General features: G+C 37.7%; 2 protein-coding genes across 2 annotated transcripts; both read left to right on the forward strand.

Annotated features, from left to right (window-relative positions):
* Positions 1 to 1,447: 1,447 nt before the first annotated feature.
* On the forward strand, positions 1,448 to 2,934 carry LOC117393839 (leukotriene B4 receptor 1-like). The gene is made up of 2 exons (XM_055229839.1): positions 1,448 to 2,321; positions 2,873 to 2,934. The coding sequence occupies exons 1-2, from the start codon at positions 1,448 to 1,450 to the stop codon at positions 2,932 to 2,934; spliced, it is 936 nt and encodes a 311-aa protein (XP_055085814.1).
* A 15,835-nt stretch (positions 2,935 to 18,769) lies between these two features.
* LOC117393840 (high choriolytic enzyme 1-like) lies at positions 18,770 to 26,063 on the forward strand. Its single transcript, XM_033991848.2, has 9 exons — positions 18,770 to 18,897; positions 19,721 to 19,742; positions 19,829 to 19,879; positions 20,618 to 20,665; positions 22,010 to 22,129; positions 22,997 to 23,129; positions 24,228 to 24,406; positions 24,983 to 25,064; positions 25,596 to 26,063. The coding sequence occupies exons 1-9, from the start codon at positions 18,832 to 18,834 to the stop codon at positions 25,735 to 25,737; spliced, it is 843 nt and encodes a 280-aa protein (XP_033847739.1). The 5' UTR covers positions 18,770 to 18,831; the 3' UTR covers positions 25,738 to 26,063.
* Positions 26,064 to 26,714: the final 651 nt, after the last annotated feature.

A 26,714-nucleotide genomic window follows, 5' to 3' on the forward strand; every position in this document is an offset into this window, starting at 1 on the left:
CACACACAATTTGGCTGATTTCACTCAAACTTTAATTGTGGGTGGACACACCAACCCTGAACAGATTTATATATGAACATTTTAAAATGTGTGCAATAACGCCCCGTAAATCATGTAGAACAATACAATTTTCTTTGCCATAGAGAAACAAAATTTGATACACATATTTGTGACATACTCTATGAAAAAAATTCAATGATGCACATTGCTATGACACGCCATCTCTAACTACATTGTGTTGCCATAACAACAAGCCAAGAATCTGTCCATGCCAAAGGGATGTCCTACTTGGCGTCGCCAAACCAGATGCATCATGGCAATGGGAACAAAAATTATATTATGGCGATGCCCTCTTACAGATGGGAAATTTTGCTATCTTGGATTAATCATTAATCAATTTGCACTTAGAATCAGAAGTAGATAATGACAAGACAAGTAAAAAATATTATTATGGCAACGCCATACCAGATGTCCGCCATATTGGATTAAAAAAGTGTAATTCAAATAGGCTCAAATTTGGTACACATTATCTCAAGGAGTGAGGCTTCAAAACTAACAAAATATTTTGCAAATGATTTATGGTCTTTGCCTGAATTTTTGAAATTTGTAAAAATCCCCATTTCTGTAGCAAAGAGGAAGAGCGAGTGCCTCACAATTGGTAGTGGGTGTAATGTAAAGAGGGAAATTGAGAGTGATATAGTGCAGCATAGGCGCGGGTCGCGGTGTAGGCACGGGCCGATCCTTTTATTTCTTCTTCTTTCGTATTATTTTTCTTGGAACCAACCCCACTGTTTTTCACCCAGTGAACAATGACGAAAACTCACAAAACTTTGTCAACGATTAAAACTTGTGCTTCTCTACAGCAAAGCTTTTGACAGATAATATTTTTACCATTTCAAGCTAATGTCGTCTCTATGTTGCATGATATGCACCGCCCCAATCTTTCGTACCCCGTGTGCTCCTCGATGCACCTCTATGCCGTTGCGACCTGTCCCTGTTACCTGGGTCCATTCATTAAGACTAAACTTGCTCAATTACGCGATTAAACAGGGAGTTTCAAAGTGAACACAATTATTTGTTAACAGGACAGGTATGAGAAATCAATCTGAGATAAATCAGATTACTTACATCAGATTTTGCTGTTTACATGACACTTCAATTATCAAATAACTCTAGAAATCATATAATGACCACATTGTTGGTATATATGTAGCCAGTATTTGGTCCCGAGAATGAATCAGCAACATAATGAGATAAATGTGATTGTTATTTTAATTTATTGCAAGTTACGATCAGAGAAGCAAGTAGTCTGTTTTTGAAGAGGTGTATATTTAACCAGAAAGACTGTCCTGTGTTTCGTCAACTTGCTACTTTCAGAATATGACCTGGTTTTAAACTGAGCAGTTCCTTGTTTTGTGGTTAGATAGTACAAACCTCTGCAGCAGACATGGACCAGCTGAACCTAACCTCTGCTAACCTCTCCAGCTCCTCGAGTGACAGAGCACAAGCTTCGATCCCGTGGAGCTTTACATCTCTGGTTTCAGCAGGACTCATGTCACTGTGCTTCCTCGTGGGATTCCCTGGAAATATAGCTGTTTTAATCCTCAGACCAAACTGGCAGCAGCTGTCCAGACTGAGCCAGTGTCTGATGATGAACTTGGCCATGTCTGACCTGCTGTGCTTGGTTACTCTGCCTCTTTGGATCTACGCTGTATTTTATGGCTGGGCTCTGGGTGCTGTCGGATGTAAGATCGTGGCATTTCTGGTATATTGCAGTCTCTACAGTAGTCTGCTAACCATAACTGCTCTGAGTGTCCAGCGCTACATGCAGATTGTGCACCCACATAGATGTATCCAATTCAAGAAGAGACTTCTTGTCCTGATGTGGCTCATATCAGTGGTTCCCTCCATCCCTGTGTTAGTGGTTCGACAGATCATCGAAGTAAATCAGCAAAAGATTGACTGTTCTCCAAAATACTCCTCACATGCCCAACATTTGGCTATGTTGCTCACTGAATGCTTTTTTGGACTAAGCTCATTGATCATAACAGCGTGTGCTTATATTTTTCTGTACAGAAAGTTAAAACAGGCAGTATTTTTCAATAATCCATCCACTGTCAAGCTTGTTACCATTATCACAGTGACATTTTTTGTACTATGGATGCCATACTTGATTTTTAATCTTCTGATGGTTGGTGGGATTTTAAGTAACAACCTGAAGATAGTTTGGTTTTATTATTCTGGCTTTAACATTTTTACAAGTTTAACTTTTATCAACAGTAGCATAAATCCACTTCTCTACGCGTTTGCAAATGGACTATGTAAGACAAATAGAAGCCTTCAACATGATTAAATCCACAATAATTCAAAATAACATTGCAGACTTATACGTCTCTATTGCTTATTATGTGTAATCTTGTTACATAGTTAGATATAAAAAAGTGCATTTATACAATATATTAAGTTTGTCTGTTTTATTATAATAATGTTTTTTAATACAATAAATGTCTTAAAATTAACATGTCTTACAGTTTTGTGGTGTGCTGGCTCATGAGTCATACTGTATGGGTTTTGTGTTTTTGTCTACCTGCACATAACAGCAAAGGTGATGGACTGAAAGGTAATGACAGGAACTGTGTCAAAATGGAAATAACATAGTATAACATAGGGTCAGTATCAAAATGTTAACCTTCAGCATGCTACAATTTGGTGCCATTTCCATATACACTAAGACTAAATTATTAGTTAGTGTTATTTAAAAGGTTTCTGTTAGGTTTTAGCATTACTGAGAGCTAAAATGTTAGTGTTACATCTATTGCTTCTTGATACACGTGCAGCTTTTGATACTGTGAACAAAAACATTGTGGTTAAGATCCCTCTGCCCTCAGGATGGAGGTACAGGGCGATCAGGTGCAGGAGGGCACAGTTCGGTAGAAGCCTGGTCCCAGCGGCCATTGCTTTCTTAAACAACAGGCCCCGCTGAGGCATAATGTCTGTTTTTGTAATGTATGTTTATGTGAGTGTGATGTTTGGTGTTTATCTGTGTATATGTCAGACGTGCTCTGTGTATGTGGAAAGGAATCTCCCCCAGGGACAATAAAGTAAAGTCTAAGTCTAAGTCTAGTAAGATATTAAAGTGCTGTGCTGGCATCAGGCATGGGAGTCAGACCATGGAGTTGTTCAGTTCTTATGTGACAGACAGAAATGTTTATTTTAATATTGGACAGTGCGCCTCCCCACACTCATTTTTTATTTTTATTTTATCTTTATTTATACAGGGGGACCCAATGAGAGCACTTGGGCTCTCTTTTTCATGGGTGCCCTGTTTAAAATACAACACAAACCGAAAAAAACAATCAAAACAAATAAGTCCATAAAAAACATCAATAACAAGTGCAGGTGTGTGTATAAAAGTTTGTTATCAGATTATTAAATTGCAATTGTGTCACCAACGTGTCCAGTTTTGCTTTTCCTTGGAGCATATTCTATTTTTGTGAAGCCCTCTGTCCCATCTCAGTTCTGGTGTGGCTCGTCCTTAGCCTTATGCAGTCATGTGATCTGGTGTTAAATGTTCCGGTATCAATAATTAACAAGCAGGTGAGGTATTCTGGCAGTTTTTGAAGTAATCCCTTATAGATAAACTTAATGCAGTGCTGTTCTCTTCTAACAGACAGTGATGGCCAACCTACTTTTTCATAGAGCGTACAGTGATGAGTTTCAAATCCATCACCTGTAACAAAGCGAAGGGCAGAATGAAGTAGTGGATCCAATGGTTTCAAAGCAGAGGCTGAAGTCTGCATATACACCACATCCCCATAATCCAGTACGGATAGGAAGGTTGCTTGCACTATTTCTTTTCTGTAACTCATTGGGATACAATATTTGTTTCTGTAATAAAATGATAATTTAGATTTTAAGCTATTACATAATTCTGAGATATGTTTTTTAAAGGACAAGTTTCCATCAAGCCAAAACCCAAGATATTTATAAGTGTTGACTCTTTCAATGGATGTACCATTTAGTGTGTAAAGGTTTGTAGCTTGCATGTTACTGAAATGTTTTTTAGAAAAAATCATATACTTAGTTTTACTTGTATTCAAAAACAGCTTAAGATTTATGAGGGAGTTTTGGATTTCATTAAAATCTTGCTGCAGTTTTAAAAGTACCTGATCAGCAAAAGGAGCAGTTGCATACAAAACAGCATCATCTGCATATAAATGTATGTGGCTTTCTTTTAAATTGTGACCAATAGAATTAATAAAAAATAGTAAAAAGTAGGGGGCCCAAAATTGAGCCTTGGGGCACTCCTTTACTTAAAGTTAAAAAATCTGATTTAAAACCATCGGCTACTACTGCCTGGGTTCTGTTTGAAAGATAATTTTGGAACCAGTTACATGTAGCATTGTCAAATCCAATCTGCTTCAGACGGTTCAGGAGGACTCCATGATCCACTGAATCGAACGCTTTAGTTAAATCAATAAACAGAGCTACACAATCTTGTTTATCATCAAGGGCTAAGAAAATGTCATTTAAAACATTTGTGGTTGCTGTGACAGTACTATGCCCTTTTCTGAAACCCGACTGATAAGACTTCAAAATGGAGAAATTATTTAAATAACCTGTAACTTGATTTGAAACTAACTTTTCTAAAACTTTTGCAAGACAAGGTAATTTAGATATTGGCCGGAAATTATTTACATTTTTAGTTGTCCCACCTTTATGTAAAGGCAAAACATGTGCTGTTTTCCATAATTCCGATAAAATTGCCATTTGAATTGACAAATTAAAAATATGTAAAAGAGGTTGAATTAAATATGGGGCAGCTAATAAAAGAAGTTTTGGATCGAGATCGTCAGCTCCCGTGGACTTCTTTGGGTCTATGGAGCGGAGAGCATTTAAGACCTCCATGTAACTGAAAGGTCTTAAAGAAAAAATGTGGTTATCTGTCCGAGGTTCAGATTCAACATAATCAAGATCAGAAGGACGATCATTGTTCAACATATCACATGCAGAGATAAAATGTCTATTGAAAGCATCACATATTTCCTCTTTAGAATTTATAATACCGGAATCTAATAAAATATCAGTTGGTAAGGTATAATTGTTAGGTTCAGAGAGGGATCTGCTTGTCCTCCAGAACTTAGTTGGATTTCTGTGGCTCTCTATCAATGCAGACATGAAGTAGGATGTTTTTGCCTTTCTAATTGCTGCTAGACATTTATTTCTCTTCTGACGAAAACATGCCCAATCCAACTCAGACCTAGTTGTGTGAGTGGTTTTCCAGGCAGCATTTCTTTCTCTAATTAATTGTGCAGTTTCTGAATTGATCCAGGAATTATTACAATTTTTCATTCTAATTTTTCTTTTAGGCACATGCCGGTTGACAATTTCATTAAATGTATTAATAAAAAAGTTCAAGGCCATATCAGGGTCAAGGAATGCTCATGTTAACCCGATCTCACTGTAATAAAGGTCAGAGATGAAGGAGCTCATTGAAATGTTTATATGATCTTCTGACCTTTACACATGGATGTGTCTTTTTCATTTTTGTATTTCGGATACATCCAATTGGACAATGGTCACTAAAATCAAGTGGAAAAACACCATTTGCCTCATAATTATGGGGTTTGTTTGTTAAGATTACATCAATGAGTGTGCCTTTATTCAAATTTGTAGGGTCAGGTCTAGTTGGATTAGAAATTAATTGTGTGAGATTTAGGCCATTGCATAGGTCTTTCAAAGTTTCGGACTCTTTCTCCAGCCAGTTAATATTTATATCACCCATTATCAGGGCCTCATAATTTTCCAGTTTAGAAAGCATCATGAACAGATCATTAAGAGCATTTATAGGGGCTGAAGGGACACGATAAATACCAGCAATAGCCAATTTTTTATCAAGATCATTTGCGTAACTAACAGACACAGACAGATACTCAAAACATTTAGGCTTTGTACAGGAGAATAGAAGATCCACAGACAGGTGATCTTTGACATAAATGGCAACGCCACCTCCTTTAGATTGCCTGTCACAGTGAAAAACTTTATTTGTTTGCTTTATTGTTTTCAATATTGATTTCCTTATCACTTATTTTATTTGATAACCAAGTTTCAGAAAATATAAATATATCTGGATCTGTTTGATCTGCCCAGACTTTAATGAAATCTAATTTAGACATAATACTACGCACATTCATAAGAATAATTCCCAGTCCCTTCTTTGTTTTGAAGTTTTGCATATCAAATATGCCTAACTTATTAGGGATAATAGCTTTATTTGTGTTTGATTGGGATTGATTTGACGCCTGAGAATTAGGTTTGTCATTATTAGTAATATTGATGTCAACCAAGTTACACGACCTCCGATAATTTCTTTCATTTCTACGAGATATTCTACGTGAAATATGCACATTAATGTGTTTTAATGCGGAATCTAAAGAGGGGGGCGCTGGTTTTGTCAAAGAGTCACCTGAGACGCTCTTCACCCTATGCGTAAGTAGTCATTCAGTAGGTCTGATAGGTGCAGACTCCAGCGTTGATATTGTCACTCAGCAGTTTTTTCCCAGTTCTATTTAAATGAATTCCATCACGGGCAAAGAGATTATTCCTCTTCCAAAATCCACAAAAATGATCCACAAAAGGAATTCCAAGAGCACTGCAATAGCCCTTCAGCCAGAGGTGAAGTTGGCGGATCTGACTAAACTTCATGTCACCGAAACTAGGAGATGGAATTGGACCTGATATTACGCATTGTTTTCCCGACTTCAGCACCGTGTCTATAAGCGATTTGAAATCATTTTCCAACACCTCAGACTGTTGTAATTTAATGTCATTGGAGCCAATGTGCACTATCACTGTGGATGTGTCCGCACAATTGGACAGTGTGTCTGTGAGTATGGTGTTTATATGTGATACCTGAGCTCCAGGGTGGCACTCGGTTTCAGCTCGTGGGATGGCAACATCACGTATCATAGACGAACCGATGAGGAGCCGTGGGCAGGTCTTATCCCGTGAAGGACGCCGCTCCCTTACCAACCGAGCCCGAGCTGATTGATGATTTTGTCTTAATGCTGTGGGAGCCGCTGTGACGTCCCGCGAGGATCTAACAGTAGCTGGCAGCTCTTGACTGTGACTTGATAAACATGGAAACTCATCCAGGTCAAGAATATTAAACCCAAAGGTTGCTTCTGGTTTGTATTTGCATACAGAACTGAGCACTTTTGTTTACTATTCTTAACAAGAGACCAGCTGTGTGAGGGAGTAGAAGAAGTTGAACCTTTTAGCTCAGCTGCACCAAGACATCCGCAGATGTCATGCCGAACACTGGCAGAGGTTGACTCCATGCACCCCTCATCAGCAGGAGCGGAGTTTACACTGGGAACAGCAACGGTCGCATCGAGTTCATTCATGGGGACGGAGATGGACTTGGATTTTCCCACTGTCACCACCGAGTCAAGGAGTTGATCACGAGAATGACTCTGTGTTTGAGTCAGTAAGGAGATTCGGTTCTCTAACTCCGTCATCCTCGCTTCCAAATGTAGACAGCGGTCACAATGCGTCAAGTCGGCGAGTGACGCCATACTGTAAAGGAAGTTAAAACTCAAGCAGTAAAAAGATCAGATGTAAAATCCATAACCATTTCACGGATGTGATCAGATCCGTATTAAAAACGTTTTCCAAAACTTACACACAAGGGCCCCAAAAAGGAGCCCACTGCGTTGAGATGACTTGAAACAGAGTGACAGCGGATCGACACACTCCACCCTCGCCAGTGGTAAGTGTTGCGGGTTAAAAACGTCAAATCTGGGCATCCAGTGGCAAGAATAATTAATCCAGATAAAAAACAGAGTTAAGAACCGCAACAATCTTCGTCGGATATTAAAGTGTCTTTAAAATCAAGATAATAAACTTTGTCGGGAGCTCAATCTCCCTGGCAGCAAAAGACGCCAACGCATGCGCAATAGACCTGGATTACTGACATGTGGGGTACCACAGGGGTTGGTTCTATGACCAACTGTATTTTCACATCATTTTAATGTAGACAATACCCAAATTTATCTTCAGCTCAACAAGACACTACTGACCCACTACTGTCTTTTTAACATTTCACTTTCTAACTAGCCCTAGGTATATCTGAAGTGATATTGTATCTTTTCTGGGTTCACTCTCAGTTTACATTAAGCTGCATATCAGAGATCTGGGTGCTTGTTGAGTCAGACTGGCCTGACTCTAGCTGACAATATATCAGAAGTTAGCTCTTGTGGTAAGCCATAGGTGCACTTAATTGACACCTCGCTGCATGAGCTGGTGCACTCTTTGGCCGTGTCCCAATTCGCCCACCTGGCCTTAGAATCACCATTGGAAGGGTGATTCGAAGGGCAGTTACGTAATTTCCGGTGCAACAAGGGCTGTCCCATTTCAACCCACCCTACTGAATGCGGCCGAAAACCTGCCCTTCCCTTTGCACCGTTTCCATGGAGATCGGACGTAACCAAAGCGTGCATCCGTGCACACTTCACGCACTTCTATATCCCATCATGCACCGCGGCTGCGCAAAAAAGAGAAGAAAATGGAGTCCACTGCGCAATACATGTTCAAATGTTCGTACTGGTTTACCTCATCTACAACAGTGTGACATGAAACTTTTAAATCTGAATAAAGATAAGTACAGGCCGTGTGTTTGATGATTAAAAAGGAGGGGAGTTACATGGAATAAAGGAATGTGCAGTTATTGCTAGACAATAAGAGACATTATTATCATGAGAAATTATTATTGCAATAAGAATAATGTAAGAATGCCCGTTTCTATTGTAAGTGTCAAAGACCAAGAGACTGAAACGTAAAGTCAGAAGGGTTTAATGAGTTCCACACAGGTAATGTGAACAATGAAGCAACGGACTCTCAGGAAAGGACAGAAGAGAGTCCTGAGACGTGCACAAAATCTTCATGTGTTCCGGTACATTCCATAGGACTGCACCCCCTGGTGGGCACGTGTCATTTACCTTCGTGTTAGTAAATCAAGATACTAGCTTGATGTAGCGCTGCACTGCTAGAAAATACCTTATAATAATCAGATGGAAAGAACTGGCACGGCATAGAAGGGAAACAGTGCCCTCTACTGTTATTAAAGTGGTGTAGCAACTAGCCAAAATACCGAACCATTAAACTGCAATATCCCACTATATGTACAACTAATCAGTGTTCTCTGGTTTATAGACTATGAATGTAAAAATTATATTGTTACCTCTGTCTCTGTTATTACGTTTTCACAAGGTATATTTTGTTAAAGTTATGAAGTAGCTACAATTGAGTAAAAAAATCACCTCAAACGTTATATTTGACTATTGATATTCAATCTAAACAGAAAGAAATGGCTGTGACGACAACATCTTGACTTTTCTTCTATTAAATAATAAATCATTAAAAATAACGTACGTAATGTACGTATCGTACGCTCAAAGACAGCGGTGGAAGTGCGGTCCGTGGTGTGGGCCTGTCCCACTTCAGCAAGATGGCGGCTACACTGAGGAGGGCAGATTCTCGACCGGAACCTTCAAACTACACTTTTGAAGAGTACTTCGAAGGGACCCTTCAAAAGGTGCATTTGGCGAATTGGGACGCGGCCTTTTTCTTGTTGCTTCCCCTTTGCCCACATTGATTTCCGGGTGTGCATCTTATAAATAGGCACTATTCCCCAAACTAGATTCGAGGTGGTGTTGTTGCATCACTTACATATTAGGCCCAAGCACCAGAAGCTGTCATGGGCATTTATATAAACATTTCACTCATCCAAACACCCGGGTTTGCAGTCTGTGTTTGCTTTGATTCGGCATCAACCCATAAATCACTAAATGTCGCTTTTATTTTTTTGTAAAATTACATTTTTTTTTTGGCTCCGACTTTAATATACAACTTTATTCTCATAAAATTTTGACTTTATTCTCATTAAATTATGGCTTTATTCTTGTTGTGTCCACATAATTACCAGTAATTTTTTCAAAGTGACCCCTATACTCTGTTGTATTTTTACTCAAAGTAAACTGAGAAAGAAAAAATGCTCAAAAACTTGAAAATCAGCACAAAATTAGAAATTGACTCAAATTTAATTTACATAATGTCATCAAGAACCTACGTTGCAGGATGGCTCAGTGACGCCCTTTGGAAAATTTAAATACATTACGAGATAGGAGGAAGGGAGACTTTATTTTTCATCATGGGCACATAAAACTTAGCAGGTACATAGAGAATCTCGAGATAGACAAAAAAGTATATTATGGTCCCGTCCTAAACCATTCAGGACATTGGCCATATTGGGTAAAACTTGAGGCGTCCAATCTAGAGCTTGTACTTTAACGAACTTGTCTCAGGGTTTTGATCCAATGGACTCCAAATTGAGGCAGCATCTTCAGGACATATATAGGAACAAAAGTTGTTAAAATAATTTGTGTAAGTCTCAGGGTGTGGTCATAACAAGCTCTTAACAAAGTAGCCATTTTGAAGGCATAAAAATCCCTGTAACTTTTGCAAAAAAATGCCTAATCAGGAATTTGAAATTTGGGCGTACGTATATTTGACAGCCATTTTGAATCAAAATACAAACATGTCTAAAATCTAACTCTCTAACTTTAACAAACTTCTCCTAGGACTTTTATCCAACAAACTCCAAACTGAAGTAGCATTATCAGCACATATCTGGTATCAAAAGTTGTTAAAAGAATTTATATGAGTCTCAGGGTGTGATCATGATGAAGCAGCCATTTTGAAAGTAGAAAAATGGTCAGATCTGGAAGGATTCAATGTAGCATTTGTGTGTTTTAGTGATTTGTACATAATGATATGTGAATTAAACATGTACCTTTAAAAGTGGCTGTCCAGCGCCCCCTGCAATGTTAAACTGGAATGGAATATTTTAGTTTGTCGTAGATTAAAATTGGTCACCTAAGCCAGAAAGTCTAAGGGGCCACACCCTACCTCCAACTTGAAGGCAGGCATTTTGAATCAAAAAATGCAGATGTCCAAAATCTAGACCTCGTACTTTAACAAACTTGTCCTAGAGTTTTTATCCAATGGACTTCAAACTGAAGAAGCATCATCAGGTCATAAGTGAGATCAAAAGTTGTTAAAAGAATTGACATAAGTCCCAGGATGTGGTCATAAGGAGTCCTTAACCCTACAGCGTCGAAGGCTATCGTCGCCGATAAAGCGCGGATGCGGACTTTCCAGCAGCGTAACTCCGCAACCAGTCGTGCTCTCAAGTAAATTCAAACGGCGTCTCAAAGCGGAGACATGGGGCTATTTAAATATTTTTCCGTCAGTTACGGTAATCTGCCTCTGTTGCTCCGCGAAGGTGACGAATGAGAGTGCGGGTGCTGCGGGGATTTTCCCAGTCATTTATATATATATACCATCCATATACTGACAGGAAGTTGAAACTTTTAGTTTTAAACTCGTAATTAGGAGATTATAACTACTAATGAGTATTAATCTCCTAATTATGAGTTTTAAACTCATAATTAGGAGTTTTAAAGTCTTAATTATAACTTTTAATCTCGTAATTAATTATGAATTTTAAACTCATAATTAGGAGTTTAAAATTTTATGTGAACCATTATGAACAATTATTTTCTGAAAGATGGAATGTATGATAGCATAAATCAAAAATACTTTGTGTTTGAAGTATTATTTCAGGTTCATTTTTAGTGATTAAATTGTCCTTGCCTTCCACATGTACTAGGGGGTTGTGACCAAACTAGCGCTGCGCTCAGACCACGGAAGAGCCGCGCTCAGAGTCAGACCAGCGCTCACGAGTGGTCACGGTACAAAACAGTGGACAGTGCTCACGTCCCACTGACTTCTTCAACACGCCAGAAACTTTACGAGAGCTTAATTTGGACCTATTTGTTGTGTTTATCACCTGCATACTTTTAAAAACAATCCTCTTGTCTCCTCTGCACTCACAATGTGTGCACTGGCTACAAGCTCAGCACGACCTCCGCGAGTCATTCTGGACACGAGTGGGACCTGTCCAGGCCTCTGGGTGTGAGCATTTAAGTGGCTGCAAGTAGCGCAATGGAACGAGCGCTCATCACCCGACTCCAAAGTTTTGCATATCTATCAAAGCTGCTTTTTATACTTTATGTATACTATTAGTCCATATTGGACAAATTTTGACAACTCAGTAGAAGATGTCATCTTGTGCAGCACATTCTGCAGTCAGCCTGGTACAATTTATGAACAACAAAAGCAATGCTCACAGGAACATGACATAATGTGACCACTAGATGCTGGACTTGCCAGAGGCGCCTTATCAGACCTGGACAGGTCCCACTCGTGTCCAGAATGTAGCCATTGCGCACTTTGTAAGTGAGTGTACAGAGCAAAAAAGATAAGAGGAGGACTGTTGTGTTTATCACCTACATACTTTTATAAGTGAATAAATTAAGCTCCAGTAAAATTTCTGGCGTCTTGAACAAGTCAGTGGGCCGTGAGCCCTGTTCTGACCACTGTTTTGTGCCGTGAGCATTATTTTGACCACTCATGACCTCTGATCTGGGTCTGTGAGCGCTCGACGACCGTGGTCTGAGGAGTTTGATCACAACCCCTGCTGGTTTATTGAGGAAATTATTAAAATACCAAATAAATGTAATTTCATTTAAAATTGATATGGTTCACATTTTGTAAATGTTACATTCCCACTTTTATCAATTAAAATTTCTCAAAAGAACTATTTGGAGATAAAATTTGATCATGACTAATAATAAACAAATGAGCATTAATTATTTATTATTAATCTGTTTTTGAGGATCAATTATATGTATATCTTCATTGCTGTAGCAACTCATAATTGATGAGCTCTCGTAAACGAATGTAAAGATCAATAGTTTGATACACATCATTTGTAAAAGACAAATTATGCTCAGACATCAAGTCCGCACAGATATTAAACACATCTTCACATCTTTTCCATCACAGGGAAAATCTTTGAAGCTGCACTCCTCAAGGCAGAGTGAGATCTTGTCCATGGTTATGGGATGTAAATAATTTTGACCACCATATAGTTGTCGAACAGCATACAATATGGAAGGCCTTCCATAAGGAGATCTTGCATTGTTTACTGCGTGGATGCGATGGTTGTTCCAAGTCAAAGTTCTTCCTAGAATACAAACATAAAAATAATCATTGTATGTTTAGTACATTGGTCATTACCCTAACTCAGTGGGCGCCAACCCTTTTGCAATTCATTTAATTCATTAATTTCATTCAATTTAAAATCAGGTCTACACTAGGACTAAACTAGACCAATTTTGAAATATTTGTGTCAGAAGGTGTAAAAATTAAAAGAGCCTACCTGTATTGTTTTCATGAAACAGCACTGAATCAAGGATTTATCCAGAAAGTTGTCAAAAAAAATAGTCCAAACCCCACCTCTCCTCCCCTCACACTCTCCCCTTTAGTCCTCCAAACCCCACCCCACCTCTCCTCCCCCCACACTCTCCCCTTTAATCCTCGAGACCCCTCCTCTCCTTCCCCCTCATTCTCCTCTTTAATCCTCCAGACTCCACCCTTCCTCCCACCTCATGTTATAAAACATGGCTTAAACATACTAAAATTACATCACTGTCTGGCAGGCACAGTGTTTGTTGATTTGGCTGTATTACTCCCCCAGATAAAAACTCCACCCATGAGGACTGATTCACCATGTTTTACGGGAGCAACTATAAAAATCATAAATGCATGTATGCCCACTAATCTGGAAGTTCACAGTTTGATCCTGACTAGTGAATCTTTCCCCTAATGTATAAATATGCAAATAACTTTATACTGCAGCACAGCAGCTACGTGGTAATTGGATGTTGATAGCTAAATTAAAATTAAAAATAGTATCATGAATCACAACATGGTAATTACATGGCAGATCACTTTGGGTTTGGCTCATTTTTTGATTTTATGATTATATAACTTGAACCCTTAGTCAATACTGAATAAATGGATAATGAACTTTTGTCCATTGCTATTGTCCCCCATAGTGTATATTTGTGTATATTTGTGTTCACCATCGCATGACATATCAATCATCCCATCCAAGCTTCATAGTCACTAAAGTTTATGAAAGTTATAACCATACATATTGTGGTACTACATGTGACCTACAACACCGCCACTTCTACCTATATTACTACTACTTTCAAAACTCCTACTACTTTACTTATGGCACTTCATATTCATTGTAAATTTTCGCCAGCAATGCACTTTTTATTCTATTATAAGGTGCATGTAACATTTCTGGTGAGGGGTCTGACACTAGTTTTTCTCTGTGGAGAAGTTGCTTCTTTGCCTGGAATGTTCCACCATATGGCATCAAATGTATCTCGATGGAGACAAATAGAGCACATAAACTGTCCGTGACACTGGGTTAATTCTTCTGTAACAATGCAATCCTAATCTGTTTTAGAAATCTGTGACCTACAATTACAAAACAGCATTATAGAAATACCAAGGGGAGTGTTCGTAGTTCTATAATATAGATAGAATGCGACAAACAGAATGCAGTGATAGAGCAGGTGTGGCACTGGTTTAGTCTCCAATAATCACTGTAGTCTGACAGCCTTTCACTGCACGCACCAGTTTGATCCGAAGCTACAATACCTTCTACCTACTATCTCTTCTAGTTCAGAAACACCCTTGCCCAAGGCAAGCTATTCGTAACAAAATAGACCAGCGATTGTGCATAGGTATTGTTTGAGATGAGAACCAAAAGTACATAATGTACATAAAGTACAAATACATAAAGAACAACCAGGTATGACGCAGGATATGACAAAGGTTATTTATTTAGTTATTACTTTTTAAGTCAAAGGTGCACTATGTAGCTTTTCCTGTTGAGATGTTATGACTTGGTCTGCAATGTTCCACTGTATGATAAACTGCATTCATTTACAAGAGTCTTTTTTTGCTGATAAATTGTTGAAAAACATGCCCTCATCTGACCAAGATGGTATTGTTTTGGTTCCACCACCTACATACACAAATGCAGACAAGAGCTAATAAGGAGGATGTATCGCAGTCACTTTTAGCGTGTCCTCTATTAATCACAGAAGTAAAGTCTGGCTTAAGTCTAAGAAACAGGCATTATGAAATCAAAACACAGCTAACAAACAGGAAATATGAAAATAACATGGAAATATGTACAAACACAGTTGAAAGCACTGAACACATTAGCAGCACTACTGCATATGTCCTTAAAGCTACAAAGAAACAATAAACTAGTCTCAGTCAAAATTCAGTAAATCCTGACAACAATGTAGCAGAGTGGTTAATCTGGTAGATGATTTCAGTATTACCTACACCACTTGGAAGTACCACAACAGTGTCCACACCCTATAGACACACAGGAGGTTGATGCAGAGTAATACACAATAGTAACCTTAAGCCGTGACAGTTCTGCTCTGCCAATGCTCTGCCAGCGTGTCCTGTCAGAGGTTGGAGTTTAGGAAAAAGGGCGAGCGTAGCATACAGCTCCCTTTTATAAGGAGGGTTTTGGGTCCACAAACCCAATATTAGTACTTTTACAATGACAGGACAATAAAATATAAACTGTTTTGGGGGTGATTTATTAATTATCCTGAAGTACCAGGGATGAATTGTAAGGGTTCCTGTAATAGTATAATCTTAATATTGTCACATCATACCAACAGAGCTCCTACGCCCACGTGATTACATTTGACAGGGACGCCTTATTGGCAGTGGTCAATTGGTTGTAAGGAATTGCACTCACTCACTTTTGGAGGTTTTTTTTTTGTCTTTAACTGAAAGCATAGACAATGATTTATCTTAAAACAAATCAGATTATACATTAGTGGACCTTACTTGGCATGAAATGTACAATTTAGAAGATATAACTAGAAACAGAACAGATTTAGGTCAACAAAGTTAAATAGTGAAAATTATTGTGCCAAAATGTTGATAGTAATCTCATGTAGTCTCGGTCCTATAGCCGATGCTAACCTGACAAAAAATGTGTAAATGTATATACACTGCCTGGCCAAAAAAAAGTCACCACCAAAAGAAAAGGTCACACACTCCTTAGACTGCCTTTAGCTTTGATTACAGCACGCATTCACTGTGGCATTGTTTCGATTTCGCTTCTACAATGTCATAAGATTTATTTCCATCCAATGTTGCATTCATTTTTCACCAAGATCTTGTATTGATGATGGTAGAGTCTGACCGCTGCACAAAGCCTTCTCCAGCACATCCCAAAGATTCTCAATGGGGTTAAGGTCTGGACTCTGTGGTGGACAATCCATGTGTGAAAATGATGTCTCATGCTCCTGAATCACTCTTTCACAATTTGAGCCCGATGAATCCTGGCATTGTCATCTTGGAATATGCCCGTGCCATCAGGGAAGAAAAAGTCCATTGATGGAATAATCTGGTCATTCAGTATATTCAGGTAGTCAGCTGACCTCATTCTTTGAGCACAGACTGTTGCTGAACCTAGACCTGACCAACTGCAGGAGACTAGGACCTATTTGCTTAGTTAAATCCAGGTTGTGACTTTTTTTTGGGTCGGGTAGTGTATGACATCTGCAAACATATTTATTCATAATTCATTGACAAATAAAGCAATCAAAATATAAAAGAGTGATATGATGAGTCATGTTCAAACTGGCCCAGCACTACTGTAAGTCTGCAGTACAGTAGTTGGACAGTTGGGAGTCTTAGTAAACTAACTGTATGTAAATGAGAAAAGTTCAGTCTCAGTGTTTGTACTTTGTAATTCATATTAATTCATATTGTGTCTTGGTAGCTCTGCTGTGAAAGTGAGGCTTAGCCGGTGGCACTCCTCTGAGTTCGACTGTGAGCAGTTGGATGAGTAGACTGTAAAATGACTTATGCTTTACATGAGAAAATTATTAACTCTGGTTGAATACAACAGCAACTCCAGTGGAACCAAAGTGCCATTCCTGAATCAGCCTGAGCCCCATGGCCAAAGCTGTCCAGGACGAACTGTGGATCACAAGACAAATCAGGGAGCTATCAGGGAGCATATCAGGGAGCATGGAAAATTGTACAGTTTGGTTCATATTTTGGTCTTTGTTGTAAAAAGGAATTTGTAAAAAAAAAAAAAAAAAAAAAAGTTTGTTTTTTTTATATATGTCATTTGTAATATGTATTTTTTTTATTAAATACATTGACTATATGTACTACTTATGTGCTCACTTTCTCTTGGAGGCAATATACTGATCATTTATACACCAGAAAAAAGTCATCCTTTATATTTATAATGTAATGGTTAATTAGTACTAAGCAAGATAAAAAGGTTCATGAACAGATTTGATACACTTTTAAAACAGATAGTGTAAATGTAATGTTTCCCCCCCTGTACAAGAGTTACACTAAAGTGGCTGCAGTAGTGTTACTACAGTAACACCACTGCATCAGTAGACTACAATTTGTACAAGATGCTGTACAAATGGATTACAGAAGTGATATTGTATATTTAATGTACAGTATTATTCAGCGTACTGTAGACTGATGTCACATTATGCTGATCAACAATGCACAAACGTACAGTGTTTGAATTGACACAGTGGTTGAATCGTTCAAATAAAACCTCATTAAAAAACATAATATTGATGTAAAAATCATAGTAATTAATGTACCACTTGATTATGTGTAGAAATCCATTTCTACCGTCCATCTGGAACTGTGTAAATCAGGTAAAAGGCTCAGGCTTTCTTCTAAACTTGATAATCTGTACCTCCCAGTGATCGGCAATAATCCACAGTCTCTGAAACTCTCATAAAATGTGTTCATTTTGCCCAACGCCGTAAGTTACTATGGGAATTCAGAGTGGGGTTTGGAGGTGCATGCCAGGATTGCGTGACGACAACTGCAGGAGCTGTATAACGCAGTTACTTTGGGACAACAGACAAATGTTATGCTATGGATTTTCACTTTTCAAAAGTGAAGCCTGTGCATGTTTTTGTATGAGTGTTTTGCATTATTGGAGCTTGAGTGTACATATATTCAAGGCAGTCTTCAGAAATATTAATAGGAATGATTTTCAATGCCCACAGCTCTATTTCAAAGGTTTCATATGTTTTCATGCATAATCCATAACTTTCTGCAGGTGGCACCTACACGATTCCATGGAAATAGAGCTAAAAGCAAACTTCAACATATTCATGGAGATGCATACGGTTTATGCCATTCTGTGGAATATTATAGCCAAAGTTACAACATTACAATAGAAACAAGCAGGAGGAGGACCTCCTGCAGGTAACAACACATTTTTCAAGGGTTTTTAGTGTAATAAAGGCAACCAAAATGAAAAAAACCACACACTTTTATTTTAGTCTTTGGCAAAAAAGTTACATATTGTGGCTTTAAGTTGATGCAGAAAAGCTGGAAAAGTTTGAGAAGGAAAATTGCTTGTTATGTCAAGTTGTCAGGGGACTGGGGTAAACTGGAATACCACAAACACAAACAATAAAAAGACTAGATTAAACTGCTTAATGACCTGTCGTCTCCTTTCTTTATTCATTAAGACACCAATGACACTCAGAATTGCGTTGGATCAGATAATTACAGGATGCCATTATATAAGTGTAGTGTTGCTGCATAATCTGTAATTAAGATACAGCATGTACTTGGCTCAAGCACGTTTTCATTAAAATACTGGTTAGAGCCACACCTTGTTTTTCATGGCAATAAAAGCATTGTAGCACGAAAGCAAACTAACAAAACCATCACCAGAGAGAGGAATTCTACAACTACACATATTAGTACTAGTAATTCGTACCTTGCTGAAGCTGTCTGATCAGTATCATGGCTCGGGTCATTGTCCTGACGGTCTTCTTGACCCTGCTCAGCCTGGGCTCTACTGCTTCCATGGTGAGTTTGCTTGCTGCTCAAGGCTTCTGGACCATATAACTTTTTAAAGGAAAAAACAACCAATACCCAAATATTAATCAATCAATCATTCATCAATGAATCATATTTATTGAACAGTTATGGAGAATTTGTGAATAGTTAAGACCCAAAAACCAGTACAAATTTGGGTTGACAAGTGCATTTGCGGGTGTTTTGTTGTTTTAATTTATTTGGGCAATTTACATTATACATTGCAGTGTAATTCTGTAATTTTCAGAGCCCAAAAGGAGTAGGTTGAAGCAATAGCTTACGTGCACATTCTCCCATAACATTTCATGTTTACAGCTGCAAGAAACATTCATTATGTAATTCACTGAAGGAATTCATTTCCAGATTATATCCAATCTATTTACTTTCTTACATGTGTTGAAAGGAGCTATACTTGATTTTCACCGTTTTAAACATGTGAAAAGCAGAACTAGTTAATTTCAAACAGTTTGCAGTGGTACAAAGTTGTTCCTTATACACCTTATTAATTCAGAGCATCCTAATTTTAAATTTTTTTCAATTTATAAGCTCTTTTCACAACTTTCAAAGGCCAGGGCAGGGTTTGGCCGTAACAGTAAAGGTAACAGCTAGCATGGTAACATGCACTTGCTGATTATCGGACCAAAAAATTCACATATATAATTGTGGTATCGGAATCAGTATTGTGAATTAAACCTTTTCCCAAATCAAGTCTGAAAATGAGCAATTGACACTGTATCACTTGGCACATCTGTTAGCTCGGTGGTTATTGAAGAAATGTGTATATTGGACTGAAATCCCTTTTTGCTTTTTGCAGCGTAATAAATTGCCAGAACAAGGTAAGTTTTGGGGCTATCTTTCAGCAGTACTGTCTGGTACTTAACTATGAACAGTAGTCTAACCTACTTGATTTTTGGGAACTCAGAAGGAAGGTTGGACATCTTGGAGACCTTGCTGAATGTCAACCCTCAGGATGGTAAGAACGTTTTTTTTTTTTTTTTTTTTTTTTTAATTGGAAATAAACACTAAATCATTTTTTTCTATATATGGTGTTTAAATAATATTGTCTACTGTTCCTTGTCATTTTAGTCAAATTCAGTTCAAACTAGGTACATTTGCAGCTTTGTGTGTAAAAACAGGGCTGCACTGATTACAGTCAGGTGTTTCTGATCACAAACACCTGGCTGCAGGGGCAGAGTTTGAAGTGTGCCTGTTAGACCAATAACGCTGTTCTTTAGGATTAGAGGTTGGCAGTACTTCCATTCTCATATACTTGAGTAACTTTTTAAAGAAGTAACAGTACTCTTACTTGAGTAAAAGTTCTGGTTACTCTTCCCATTGGGAGTAAGACTGCAAGTGACAAGCTTTATATTGACAATATCAAATAATTTGAACATTTTGTGCATTATTTAATGTTTAGTCCTTCCAATTAATTTCAATTTATAAATCAGATGTCGTGTTACTCTTTAAGTTACTCTTACTTGAGTAGTACTTTTCAAAAATACTTTTTCTCTCTCACTTGAGTAATATCTTGGAACACTACTTTCTACTTCTATTTGAGTAGTCCTCCAGGTACTGCCCAGTTTACCAGCTTTATTTGAAATATGGTTGTGAGCGGAGTTTAGGTTTTTAGTCTAACTCTAAAGATTCAGCTGAAGTCTCATCATGTTGCAGCTGTGTTTTAAGGATAAATGTATTGTTTGTATTGCTGCAGATGGTACGCTGATTGAAGGAGACATCAAGATGAAGGAGCTGGAATCAAGTAAGAATGAATGAGTTTTTATTTCAGTATTTTAATTAGACAAACAACTAATCTACTTTGTTTTCCATTAATGGTAGTGTATGTAGTCTGACTGCACTCTTACTGGTATAAACAGGTACTACAATTGCAAATGAACATGGGCTGTAAGATCTTGATTTTGAATTTTATAAACATAACCATGAGCTGTGTCCCCATGTGAAGTAAACATGGTCTTTCTGTGTGGAGTTTGTATGTTCTCCCTGTGTCCATGTAATCTCTCAGTCGTCCAGATCTGATCCATGGCAAAATGCTGGACAAATTGTTGTAGGAGTGAAGGTATTTCGGTCAGATTGCTGGTGGACACTGCCTTATATCTATCTGAAGGGAGAGGCTAACTACACTGAAACTGTAAACAGCTATTGTCTCCAGTTTCAGCCTTTAATGGCTCTATTCAACCTTTAATGATCCTCCTATTCTCTTTTGTTCTCAAAAGAGAACAATGAGAAGGCCATTAAAGGTTGGCACTGGAGAGTCAAAAGTTTGGACGTACCTTCTCATTACATGTTTTTTCTTCAGATTCACTACTTTCTACATTATAGATATACGCTGCAGACATCAAATATATGAAGCAAGCAAAGAAAAAAAAAACTTACATTTTAGATTCAGAGTATTCACCCTTTGCTTTGTCGACAGCACTGCAAATCCTTGGCCCTCTCTCAATGAGGTTCATGACAAACTCTGAAATGGTTTTTACTTCACAGCTGTGCCTTGTCAGGGTCAGGAAATGCCTAGTGTCCAAGCTGTGATCAAAGGAAAGGGTGGACATTTTGAAGAATCTTAAATCTAAACATGTTTTGAGTTATTACTTCATTGCATATGAGTTCATTCATAGTTTTGATGCCTTCAATGAGAATCAATGTAAATAGAAACAAATTTAAAAAGGGGGTATTATGTAAAATTGACTTTTTGGGTTTTCTACCATGTTACAGTGTTCTTCTCTCATCAAAAACATGCCTGAAGAGATTCTATGTGTCATCCATGTATGTTTGAGAAATCTTGCGCTCTCTCTCTGGCCCTATTCAAACCATCCTCCTTTTGCAGTAAGATTCTGTGCAATGCTCAGCCCACAAGCCTATATCACCTATGCTCCCACATGACAATTTTCCATAAATATTCAAAATACAAAACAGTACACTACAACTTCACAAACCTGGTGTGATGTGCAGTAGTTTTATTAGTGGGGTGCACATCAATTGTGTTGTGATAGTGCTCTGAAGGGGGAGTGACTTAATATGTTGTTTTAGGAAAATATAGCAATTTCAGCAGAGTAAAACGTAACGTGGTGATTTTTCTTGTGTTGTCTAGACAACGGTTCACCTGATGACGCGCTGTCGAATGCTGCCGCGTGCACCTCCTCCACTTGCCTGTGGGAAAAACACGAAGACGGACATGTGTATGTCCGTTATGTTATAAGCTCAGACTTTTGTGAGTATGAGTTTTGTGATTTGACTTGAACAAAGGCTCATCTTGGCCTGTCATGACAAATTTGAAATGCAATATATTGCTGAAGAAAATATAGGCAATACATGATAATACTGAAACAAAGTTATGCCACTGTCCCAATAACCCTAAAGTAGGATGACCCTATATGAGCCATATTGTTAAAGCTGGCCTATTATGCAAAATCAACTTCTTTTTTCTCCCTTCTCATTTATCCTCTCAAAGTTGTATTTGGAGTGATTCATGCATGTTTGAATAATCTTTAATCGCTTATTTTCAAGACTTTTTTTTGCCACCACTGGCATACTCCCACTGCTATGTACTTACTTTATTCTCCAATTTTATTTTCTTAATCTGTCATACTCATAGGATTTGACAACAATGTGTAATCATTTTGGTACAAATGAAAAAAAAAATCTGCTACTCACTAGTGTGATGTGCAACTATCTGTAGGACGGTCCGACAGCTCAACAGCTCTTTGTTGTGATGATGTTTACGGTGGCATCAGCTCCCATTGGGCACCACAGTGTTCTAACACGGAAATCAGGAAGATCAGCAGTTTGTTTCAGATGAATATTGGGATTTAAAATGTAAATTATAATATAATGATCATATATAACAGACGCAAGCACAATATGTCTGTTTTAAAATAAATGAGGTGCAATAACTAAATGGAACACTAAAACACCTTAGTAGATAAAGATGAATAAATGAGTAAAAAAATAAATGTCTAAAAAAAGTTTATCAAAAAATAAATGTATAAATAAATAATTGTAAAAAATATATTCACAGTAAGTGTTTCTTCATCCTCCTTAAGGGTCATGTGACTAATGTGCTTTTGTCTCTGTACAGCAAAATTTGAAAAAAATTTTATCCAAGATGCCATGAAAGTTTTTGAAGAAGTCACCTGTATTCGCTTTGAAGAGCTTAATAAAAGGGAGCAACAACTATTCACAAACTACATCAATATAATTTCAGCCACAGGGTGAGTCCATCTTTTAGTTGAGAGTTGTATTTTGATTGATTCATGCCAGTTTGAGTAATCCTATGTTGTCCTGCATTGGAGGCTTGTGTGCTCAGAAAATGTCTGTCTTCACCTACCCCCTATACCCTCCACTTTCCAGTGCCAACTTTAGCTGACTAGGACAATAAAGTTTTTCTAAATCGTTTCCAGTAATTGACTAATCATTAATAATTTTATACAAAAAGTAAATTATATATTTCACTGTGAAATGGGGCTGAATGATTTGGGAAGAATATCATTTTTTCAAACAAACATTCTGATTGTATTTGCGATTTATGGAGTTCACTTTTTAAGAATTGACAAGAAATATGAACTGACAAACTAATGTGTTTTAAACATGCTGTTTTCAGTGCAATAAACACAACCAATATGACAAAACATGCTTTTATTTTTATGCATTTTTGGTCAAAACATTACATAGTGTAGCTTTAAGTATCAATTCTTTTTGTCAGACAAAAATTAAAATAGTGATTTTAATTTGATACATTTTACAGCACTATTAGCTTTCTGGTTGTTCGTGGGCCATATTGGGAACAACCTTTCTGACTTGTACCTGTCTGACTTGTCCCTGTCTGACTTGTCCCTGTCTGACTTGTCCCTGTCTGGCTTGTCCCTGTCTGGCTTGTACCTGTCTGGCTTGTACTTGTCTGACTTGTCCCTGTCTGACTTGTCCCTGTCTGACTTGTCCCTGTCTGGCTTGTCCCTGTCTGGCTTGTCCCTGTCTGGCTTGTACCTGTCTGGCTTGTACCTGTCTGGCTTGTACCTGTCTGACTTGTCTCTGTCTGGCTTGTACCTGTCTGACTTGTACCTGTCTGGCTTGTACTTGTCTGACTTGTCCTTGTCTGACTTGTCCTTGTCTGACTTGTCCTTGTCTGACTTGTCCTTGTCTGACTTGTCCCTGTCTGACTTGTCCCTGTCTGACTTGTCCCTGTCTGGCTTGTCCCTGTCTGGCTTGTCCCTGTCTGACTTGTCCCTGTCTGGCTTGTACCTGTCTGACTTGTCCCCGTCTGACTTGTCCCCGTCTGGCTTGTCCCTGTCTGACTTGTCCCTGTCTGACAGGTGCTGGTCATATGTGGGCCGTCAGGCGGGTGTGCAGGATCTGTCCCTGCAGAAAAATGGCTGCATGCACAAGCAAATAATCCAGCATGAGCTTCTCCATGCTTTGGGCTTCTACCACGAGCACAACCGGAGTGACCGCGACGACTACGTCAACATCTTCTACGAAAACATATTAGCAGGTATTTCATGTGAGGGGCACTATGAGAGTAAGACCAGAGCAGTGGGTATATTTGTGAAGCCCTTTAAGGAAGGAGCCTATTTTGACATGTGAAAATGAAGAGTTTCCTCAGGAGTTCAAAAAATAAATAAATAAATAAATTATATATATATATATATATATATATTATATTAATTGACTAAAGACTAGGTTTGCAGCACACTGTATATGTGCATATCTGCTCATACCTAAAACCTCTGAGTACAATTTAAAACAACATTATTTGATTACAATAGATTCAATAATTAGGTAGTGAGGATTCAGATCAGAGAGAGTCCTTTTAGGTTTAAATCAAGTGGATTTCAGCCTTGAAACCAGTTGACCTAGGGACAACAGATGGAAATTAGTATTTTTTGCTATAATCTGGCATATTTACACTGTGTTTACAGATGTTCATTAATATGCGCTGTCCCTATCAAATAAATAAATAAATAAATGAGACTTTTGTGAGGCTCATTCTGCTTTCTGATTAGATAATTGTCTTGAGAACCAAAACACATTGCATTGTTTTAATTAACGTTTTCTCTTTGGTTTTTAGGCGCTGAAAATAATTTCAAACTTTTTACAACCAACAACCTCGAGACTTCATATGATTTCTTTTCTGTGTTGCAGTACAGCAAGTAAGAACCACTTTATTACAACTACGAATACAAAATATAACTGCTGCCTTATCAGTGATGGGTAGTAGTAAGTGACATTTGTACTTTTCTAGCAGCATACATTTACTCCACTTTTATTGAAGTAACAGTACTTCTACTTGAGTTAAAATTGTGGTTACTTTTTCCACTCTACAAGTGACAAAAGCTTTATATTGACAACATGAAATGATTTGAACATTTGTGTTTGAACTGGAGGAGTGCAAGAAAGATACTATTTAGTTTGTCTCATTCAAGTTACATGAGTACTATTTCCAAACACTTTTTTACTCTTACTTTCTAATTTAAAGTATTTTTCTAGGTCACTTATATTGGACCACTTATTAACACAAATAAAAGAAATGCCCCACCAAAACACCACTACCGGACCACTTGAGTAATATTATCTTGAAATAACGTTACTCTTACTGAAGTACATTTTTTGGCTACTCTACCCACCTCTGTGAAATGTATATTTTCAGAAAACTTTCAAATGAATTCCTTTTTCCTTCATAGTCGGGCATTCAGCGCTAATGGGCAAATGACCATCCAGGCTAAACACGACCCATCATTCGAGTTTGGATTTGCTACGACCATGAGTGAAAATGACAAGCTCCGTACCAACAGGCTCTACAACTGCACCACGTACCTGCCCTAGTCTGCAAGAGGCACACAGAACACAAAAACAGCTCACCTTCTCAGATCTCATCTCATTTAGCTACTCTATTTAGACACATTTGCACTGTGCATTTTACAAGAAGCAGTTATTTTTCTTCTTAATTATTTTGTTCATAATCAAAACAACTCAATACTTATCTATGCACATGTTTATATGTAAGCAAATTGAGGGAAACTATATTCACTGTGCCAAAACAATGTGAAAATGTTTGTTTGTTTAATGGTCTAATTTGCGGTCTGTATTTTATTAATAGTAGTAGTCTAACAGGTAAAGCAGTTTAATAAAATAATGATTTTTGTGCATGCAGATGTTTTCCTGGTGTATTGTTTTTTTATCTATGTACCGGTAAATACATTTAGCATGAATCATCTTGCTTGGGGACATATTATGCAAAATCCACTTTAAAAGGCTCATATTATGCCATTTTCTGATCTGTTACAATGCCGTTTAATAATCAAAAACATACTTGGAGCTGTGTTTTGTGTGTGCATTATAGGACCTTTAACAAGCTTTTGTTCCGTCATTAGTGTACTCAAACTTTTGACTGCCATCTATGCTTGCTAGGGAGAAATACAATTATGAAGAAATGAGGCATATCAATTCTGTATTTTTTATTTATTTATTTATGTATGTATTTATTTATTTTTTTACCAGTAACAATTTTTAAGACAAACCATTTTAGACCAGTTTGCAATGAACAATATATAAAATAATGATCTATGTATGTAGAAAAAAATAAATAAATAAATAAAGGCATAATATGTCTCCTTTAAAATACTTTTTCGCTAAGGTGCAAAGATGTTGAGAGACCACACATAATTATTGTGTGTTCGCCTGAGATCCAGAATAATAGCCTACTTTACAAAGATGAGTCTGGTCCCTTGTGAATCTCCCTGTTTTTCAGATGGTTATTGTAGCCAGTCAGGAAGATGCATGGTCTGTTTGTATCAGAAAAA

Source organism: Periophthalmus magnuspinnatus, chromosome 3 (genome assembly GCF_009829125.3).
Source record: "Periophthalmus magnuspinnatus isolate fPerMag1 chromosome 3, fPerMag1.2.pri, whole genome shotgun sequence".
Classification (NCBI taxonomy): Eukaryota; Metazoa; Chordata; class Actinopteri; order Gobiiformes; family Gobiidae; genus Periophthalmus; species Periophthalmus magnuspinnatus.

What these genes read in the sequence shown, in the direction of transcription:
- LOC117393839 (XM_055229839.1), top strand. Translation starts at nt 1,448, where the DNA reads ATGGACCAGCTGAACCTAACCTCTGCTAACCTCTCCAGCTCCTCGAGT. An exon ending in CGCGTTTGCAAATGGACTAT is followed by an intron (nt 2,322 to 2,872) that starts GTAAGACAAATA and finishes ATTGTGGTTAAG; the next exon opens with ATCCCTCTGCCCTCAGGATG.
- LOC117393840 (XM_033991848.2), top strand. Translation starts at nt 18,832, where the DNA reads ATGGCTCGGGTCATTGTCCTGACGGTCTTCTTGACCCTGCTCAGCCTG. An exon ending in TGGGCTCTACTGCTTCCATG is followed by an intron (nt 18,898 to 19,720) that starts GTGAGTTTGCTT and finishes TGCTTTTTGCAG; the next exon opens with CGTAATAAATTGCCAGAACA. An exon ending in TAATAAATTGCCAGAACAAG is followed by an intron (nt 19,743 to 19,828) that starts GTAAGTTTTGGG and finishes TTGGGAACTCAG; the next exon opens with AAGGAAGGTTGGACATCTTG.